General features: G+C 33.1%; 1 protein-coding gene across 1 annotated transcript; it reads left to right on the top strand.

Moving 5' to 3' along the window:
- The first annotated feature begins 1,280 nt into the window (after positions 1-1,280).
- Positions 1,281-5,613, top strand: LOC105322514 (uncharacterized). Its single transcript, XM_011421267.4, has 5 exons — positions 1,281-1,898; positions 2,716-2,859; positions 3,330-3,447; positions 4,186-4,380; positions 5,247-5,613. Exons 1-5 carry the CDS (start codon positions 1,456-1,458, stop codon positions 5,427-5,429), a joined length of 1,083 nt encoding a protein of 360 aa, XP_011419569.3. The 5' UTR covers positions 1,281-1,455; the 3' UTR covers positions 5,430-5,613.
- Positions 5,614-7,774: the final 2,161 nt, after the last annotated feature.

Genomic DNA, 7,774 nt, shown 5'->3' on the forward strand with positions numbered 1-7,774 from the left:
GGCAACATCGTTAAAATAGGATTCAGTGGTCTCGCACGCATAGAGTCTGGCCAAAGCAGCGCTGGAATACCGTTTGGTTCAGTGACGAATCAAGATTCTTGTTGCATCGTGCAGATGGTCGAGCAAGGGTCTACAGACGACGACATGAGCTCTTTGCGGCTAATTGCGTCCAGGAAGTCGACAGACTTCATAGGCGTCGGAACCGGGGGGCTAGGAATTTTCTGATTGGGGGGGGGGGGGGGGAGGGAATTTTGGTAGGTAAGAAATATTTTTGGAACAATAGGTATCCCCCCCCCCCCCCCACGGATTAGGAATTTCATGATTTTTGGGGATTGGTTTTTTTTGTCTTCTTTTTTTTTGTTTTCATTTTGCTGAGTATGAGTCTAGCCCCCCCCCCCCCCCACCCCACTTTCAATTTGCTTTCGACGCCACTTGACTTGGAGGCGGAAGTGTCATATGATGTGTGCTACAATAAACCATACCGGATTAACAGATCTGATACGCGTATACGGTAATTTGACGGCTCAGCGATACTGTGACGAAATACTGCAATCACACATTGTTCCAATGATAATAGCAGAATTTTCAACATGACAGCATTACCCTTCTTCCTTGGCCTCCAGATCACCAGATCTGAAGCCAATAGAGCATATTTGGAATGAACCAGACAGACGCGTCAAACAGCGGCAACCTGCATCCCAGTCGCTGCAACAACTTGTGCAAGCGTTATGCAAGCAGAGTGGACCGACTAGAAACTTGACGTCATCAATAGGGTCGAGACGCTTCCAGGCCGGTGGGCATACAAGATATTGAACATGTGCGACCTTGAACTTCTGATGTGCAGGAAACTCTTATCAAAAATGATCTAAAACTTTATGTGATGTTGAATTAATTTATTTAATATAAAATATCTTATAACTCTTTTATCTTGTTTGTCTTTGTATTGAACTGAACTGAACTTGAACTGAAATTTTCACTTTTGAATTCATAAAAGATAAAAAGGAATCATTATTTTTAATTGAACGCTTGAGAGAGAGAGAGAGAGAGAGAGAGATGCGTCCGGATTCGGGAATATCACATTCCTATATTTCGCGCCAACCTACCAATGGTAGTACCATTAATAGTTTCGTAATTTTACTATATATTTTTTTTGGTCATATCTGTGTCAGATATCATTCGAAACTTAATCGATAGAATAAAAACGTTTCTGTTTTAAATAAAAATTGATTTGGTATCATTTTTTCGTCACATTTTATGTTTTTTTTAAATATTGGTACGAAACAGTGGCTTTGACTTCAAAAAGGAGAATCAAACAAAAGCGAAAGTTTCCCTTCATCAAGCACGTTATCTTTTGGGCTAGTTTAGACAGCTCAAGTACTTATGATATAGCCTAGACAAAAACTGGGTAAACAGCGTGATGCCTAAAATATAAGCAATACTCGTTATACTGAAACCATGGACGGAGGGACTGGATTACGCTCTAACAGCGCTGTCTTTGATGGGGAAATTCCAACCCAAACTAGCAACTGGAATTGTACAGTGTTTCCAAAATTGCACATTGAGTCGATACCAGATGTATTCTCACCTTATGTCGTTTTTTCGTCTTATGCAGACTTCTTAGAAAATCAGAAAATCAAAAGAAGTAAGATTATTGCAACAATGAATGAACATGTGTCAGAGAAATGGGAACTTCAAGACTGCTATACGTATGCAATTGAACACATTCTTGACCTTGATTATGAACATATTGACCATGTTCCTGTTCATCGAGTAAAGGAGTTGTATAAATACACACAGTCTCAAGCATTGGATGAGCCATCATTAGAAGAATGGCAAAAGTATTTTGCAGAAAGAAATCTAGAAGATGGTGCTAGTACATCTAAACAAAAATGGCAATGGTATATCTTTACTTTTTCATGTAGATTGCTTTTCTTTATAATGTCCAACAAACCTGGTTTAACGCATAAAATATGGCTAATACTCATTATACTCAAACAATATATAATTTTTAAAAACTGATGAACCTAGTTTTTTACCTCTTCTTTGAAGAAACAGATGAAATCTATTCAACTAAATAATTTACTTTTGGCCTGTTTTTATAACACAATGGAAAATAATCAAATTGAATATTTTGGTATGTTTTTCACCAGCCATTGCACATTTGAAACAAATATTTATGACAAGGAGGAATTTTTGTTCCACTGGTAGCATGAGAGAACATTGAACAAAAACGTGAAAAATAGTATGTTAAATGTGAATTTCATTGATTTTATCTCGTCAAAATTTATCTAAGTGTATTAAAATTGATGACCTTGACATCTGCTTTTGTGACAGCTTTATTACTGAAATATGGGATTCTCACTTGGAGCCTTATTATAGTTTTAAATAGAGTACATGGATATCTGTCACTGCAAATGATTATTACAGTTTGTCAAGGTACAAAGTGTTCTGTGAATGACAGAGCTTTACAATTATATTGGATGACATGATTGACATCAATCAACTACTTGTCTTATTTAACTAACAATCAATGGATGCATTGTCCCTGGTCCATTTCTGAATTCATTTTTAAAGACAATGTTTAAGACATCCAATTGAAAACACATATAAAACATGTACTGATTAGACCGGTATTATGGAGAAGAAGTTTATCTGTTTCTTTTAATATGGTCGTTAGGCACTGATTCATTATGCTGGTATTTTTCTCTACTATAGGATGCATGAAAAAATCAGTGATTTTCTGTGGCAGCTGCTGTATTTGGTGAACAAGAGACAGATTCCAGAACCTGAAGAACTAACAGAAGGAATGTTCCAAGATCTGTTCATCAGATTTGCTAGAATATTTGGTTTGAATTTAATGTAAGTTGCCAAAAACAAAGTTTTATAATGAAAGCAGGTTATGAGAGATTTTCAGCTCACCTTAACCAAAGGCACAACTTACACAATTTCATCTCCTATCAATAACCACAATCAAAATTTTCCCAAGTAATCCTTAGGTAAAGACCACATCCATTTGAAAGGAAAGTTAATTTCATATACTTTATGGTATCTTTATGTATTTTCAAGAACACTGCCCTAGAAATAACAATTTTTACAAAAGAAAAATTTTAAACTATTCAGTTGTTGCTTAGGTGAGCGATGTTGCCCATTGGCCTGTAGATCAGTTTAAATGAGATGTTATTATTCCATGATATTATCCACCTGACAATGGATGCTTATCGTGTCTACAGTACTTCATCTATGTTCTTTGAGTAAAACAAAAACACACAGTAAACCTGCAACAGGCATCTTAGTTACATGTACATGTATCTCCTGCTGTAATATTTCAGAGGTGTTCCCAGCGTTGGACAATACAGTTTTGATTTATACAATAAAGAAATTTCCTCAGTCCCTGATGCTCTGTTGATAGATCCTTTAAAGGGAAATTCCATATTTGGCATTGTTAAGGTATTTGCTTTTTATGATATAGTCATACAAATTGAAAAATCTATGCTTTTTAACATAATTTATAAGTTGCTGTATTAATCGTTCTGTATTTATGGTTGTTTAAGTTTGACACACTACATTTTAAAGTGAAGTTATTTTTATGAAAGCATAAAAGTTTTGTTGTTGTTTCAAATTTAAATAATTTTTTTATGTCATCCATCATATCAGCATTTTTTTTATCTCCATGAAAATAAACATGCATTAAAAGGGAATGATATAACACAGAGTTGAATTACATGTGTATTTATCGAATTTATTTTATTTTTTCCATGTTTGAAATTCAATTTTTATTATGCTCAACTTTGATATTTATATTAACCAGCTGCATGTCTATTGCTAATTAAAAGTAAGATTCAGGTCCCACAATTCCTTTTTTATATAGACAAGGCTTATGCTATGTTTAAGAGTTATCACACTTTGCAGAGAGATTGACAATGTTTACATTCAATTACATAATGTTAAACTACCCAAAACATTTAAAAATCACAAACACATAACATTAATTGGGTAGCTATGAAGTAAATTCCTGGCTATTATTCCATTCATAGTATTGGTCTGGTCCTAACTTGACATATTTGGGTAATGGCACTTTTCTTATAAAAATGAGTTTGATCAGACAGTTTTATACACTATTTTGACATTATCTCTTTTAACCACAAGTATATTATAATATGTTATGAAATAAATGTTTTGTTTTAGGTTAAAAATTATTATAGCAAAGAAAGCGATTCACAGACACAAAGAAACCTAGAAAGGGGGACAACTGTGCACAACCAAGACCAGTGTGTGGACAGTCGGTTGAAGGGTCAGCTGGTCGGGGATATCCTGGCGGTGCTAAAGAACTCTATGTTTGGTCCTACTGGAATCTTTGGTCTGATAGTTCAAGCTACAGAGGTGAGTAAATGGGAAGAAAGAAGAATTGTTTAATCTGCAACTTCATATTTGACAAGATGTTTGACATTGTTCAACAAAGAGAGGGAAAAAGGCCATATATTAAAATACTGTTTAATTAACTTTCTCAATGTAAACAATGTCAATTAGTTGTTCAGTCCATTTAAACATTTTGTATCAAATTTTTATCAGACCATTTATTTAAGAATTCAACAATTATCCTTAATATATAACTATGTGGGTTGAAGTCTCTATTGATTTTCAGGTTCAAATGTCTATTGGAATTGTTCATTACTTTTGATATAATGTCCACACAAAATAAAATGTATGGTTTTCCTTCCATGTGATGAGATGTTTACCAGTACTTATCAAACTGTTGAGAGAGTTCATGCCCATCAAAATCTTTATCAAGTAGTGACATGTACATACGTAACTATAATCATGATATTGCAAAAGTATTATTAACAAAAACTTGCATTATGTAAACAGATCTTGAATGATTAAGGCATAACGCAGTAAAAACTCTTTTCAAAGGCACCTTGATTTAACAAATTCTAGGTTATAGCATTAGGTTTTTTGTTCCTGAAAAATATTTGTAACATTGCATTACATTGACATTACCTGAAACTGAAAAGCATGGATTTAACTTACTGGTCATGTAATGTTAATCAGAATGGTCTGCCAATGGGCAAGGCTTTAATTCAGTGATCTGTATACATTACTGATTGAGGAAAACAGTTTCTGGCATTTCTCAACAAGTTTCAAACCCATCCTAATCCGACAAATTGATAAAAATATACCTATATTTTTTTAAATCAAAGCTGATACTAGATAGCATACAAAAATTTATTTTATTTATACTTTTATAGGTAACAATTGTTGCATTTGCAACAGAAAACAATTATTTGGAGTGCATAAAGAACGGCAAATTTCCTAACCATGACTGTGCTATAGTGAAGTACAGTGAAAAGTGCAATATTCTGACAAAGAGAGGGAGGCTTGAACTTGTTAAAGCTTTTCTTGGCATGGCGGATTTAATGGAATGCTTGTAATTGTGAAAATGATGAATCGTTTCAGTATTTTCTTCTGTCAAATTAAAGTATTTGTTTGAGATGTTGTCTGAAATGCAACATTTAGGCATTATTTTGTATTGCCATTGTATATTGTTAATATGTTTCATTTTTATTTGAATGTTGATTTATTATTAATAATTAAAACAATAAAATTTGAAGTTTGCTTGAATTTCTGTAGATATGTTTATGTAAACATAAATATAGACAGTAAAAGCTATATATATTTATTGGAAATATTTGCATTAATGATGATAGAGAATGTACTGTGCAGCAACTTTAGGTTACTACAAGTTTCCGGTAGGTTTCAGCACAGAAACTTAGTTTCAACAAGGTATGCATAAAGTTTCAGTTTTTGCTGAAACTGTATTTTCATCAAGTTGATATGATAGATAACGCTTTGAAAATTCTAAAGAAACATCAAATGTATTGGCAAAGAGTAGAAAAATGTTAAGAAATTATAATTTAAACATTTTTTTTCAAGGCAAACGGTGCACAGGCACCTGACGTTATAAATTTTTGTCATAATGGATAAATACCCTATACCTAATATTACACTGTATTATTAGGAATAGGGTATTTATTTTTATTATGACGACATCTTATATAACGTCAGGTGCCTGTGTAACAGAGGACTTACTTAGACCTCCAACAATGTATAGCAATGTACTCCTGGGAGCTGAATTTCAAATCAATAAATTAAACAATCAGTTCATTATTAAATTAATTCAGTTGTTTAATTTTACGTGCTGTCAACTTTAAAATAAAGTATACTTCACAAAGAAGATGGGCGAATAAGGCATGTAAACCGCAAAATTAAAACATCACTAAAACTCATAATTTTTTAAATAGGGCTAATGATTAAAAACAGTGTATATATTTAACGTAACATAGGTTTTTAACCCTTAAATATTTCAAATACATGTAATTTGTTGATAAAGACTGACGTATGCGTGTCAAAATCTCCAAATAGTGTCATTTTTATAACTGCGATGCCCTTTCTTTTATAGAGTGGGTCTAAGCTCCATATTTTTGTCATAGTCTAAATGCGGTTTAATGGAATTTAAACCGACTTCCATCAACAAAAATGTGGAGACATGACCCACTATACTTTTAAAATGTCATTTTGTAGCCCAACAATTGAACATTTTAGTAAAATAATACGTCCGTAAATTCGTGGCCAACGTCTCATACAGCATTTAAACAACGCACTTTGTTGTGAATGAAATGGCTCAGTGGTTAGAGCACCAGACATTAGATATATTTATAGAACTTGGGTTTTTAGGTTGTGAATTCGACACCACCAAAACTTAAGTATTTATATTTTTTCTGATCGTTTTTTGAAATATTTCAAAGTGAATGTAGTAAAAAAAAAGGTACCCTTTTGTAAACTTGTATTATAACATTTCAAACATATTCAATTAAAAGAATGTTAAATTTGAAATTGTATTTTACGACGAAACCAAATGGGCAGTTGTGCCATCTTATTCCCCCATCTTCTTTATGTTCGGTATGCATTAAGCAAACCTTCAATACCTAAAATCAGCATCGAACTCGTCCATACAGTATCCAGTACGCTATTAATGAAAATGCCGCGCGACCTCGGTAATATAACTTGCTTTTGTACGTATTACGTAGTGATTTTATTTTGAGCTCATATTTAAAGCGGCTAGCTTATGTGAGTTCTGATGCATGATCAACCGTCCCGGTGTTCGCTTCGCATTTTGGACTTAATTTCAATCAAACTTGACACGATGCAGTCCTACATAAAGGGTGATTAAAATCATTAGATAAAGAGTCACATATTTTAAAAAAGAATTTAAACAACTGTCATGAAAGGTCGATTATCTTTAATAATCTTTCTCACAAGATCATCTGCATCAGTACGCCATTATCATTATTTGTGCAAATTCTGAAATCTTGAAACCTGGACCATTGAACGAAAAGGTCCCGATGGGGTCGGTGAGGGATCCAACATTCTACACATACTGTAGATTTTGAATTGAAAAAACCGTGACCTTATGACCAACAGTAGGTTTCAGATGTGGTGTAAAATAGAACATAAGATCGGGTAAATTATTAAAATCTTATACTAGTACTAAAATAATTCATTTATGAACTGTTAAGCATATAAGCGGTGTATCCATTGGCCTCTTGTTTCGACCAGAAAAAATGTTTATAGAGAAACACATGAGTTTATTTTAAATTCATTAAGCATTATACTTTTTTCCTTTTTTATATGTGGCGCTTAAGTTGGTACACCGTTGAAATTCTAATAATAAAGTAAGAAGTATATTGGGGGTATTTTCTTTGGAAATTATTTTATA

This window comes from Magallana gigas, chromosome 2, assembly GCF_963853765.1.
Source record: "Magallana gigas chromosome 2, xbMagGiga1.1, whole genome shotgun sequence".
In the NCBI taxonomy this organism is placed as follows: domain Eukaryota; kingdom Metazoa; phylum Mollusca; class Bivalvia; order Ostreida; family Ostreidae; genus Magallana; species Magallana gigas.

What these genes read in the sequence shown, in the direction of transcription:
- LOC105322514 (XM_011421267.4), top strand. Translation starts at nt 1,456, where the DNA reads ATGGACGGAGGGACTGGATTACGCTCTAACAGCGCTGTCTTTGATGGG. An exon ending in CCATATTTGGCATTGTTAAG is followed by an intron (nt 3,448 to 4,185) that starts GTATTTGCTTTT and finishes GTTTTGTTTTAG; the next exon opens with GTTAAAAATTATTATAGCAA. An exon ending in TGATAGTTCAAGCTACAGAG is followed by an intron (nt 4,381 to 5,246) that starts GTGAGTAAATGG and finishes ATACTTTTATAG; the next exon opens with GTAACAATTGTTGCATTTGC.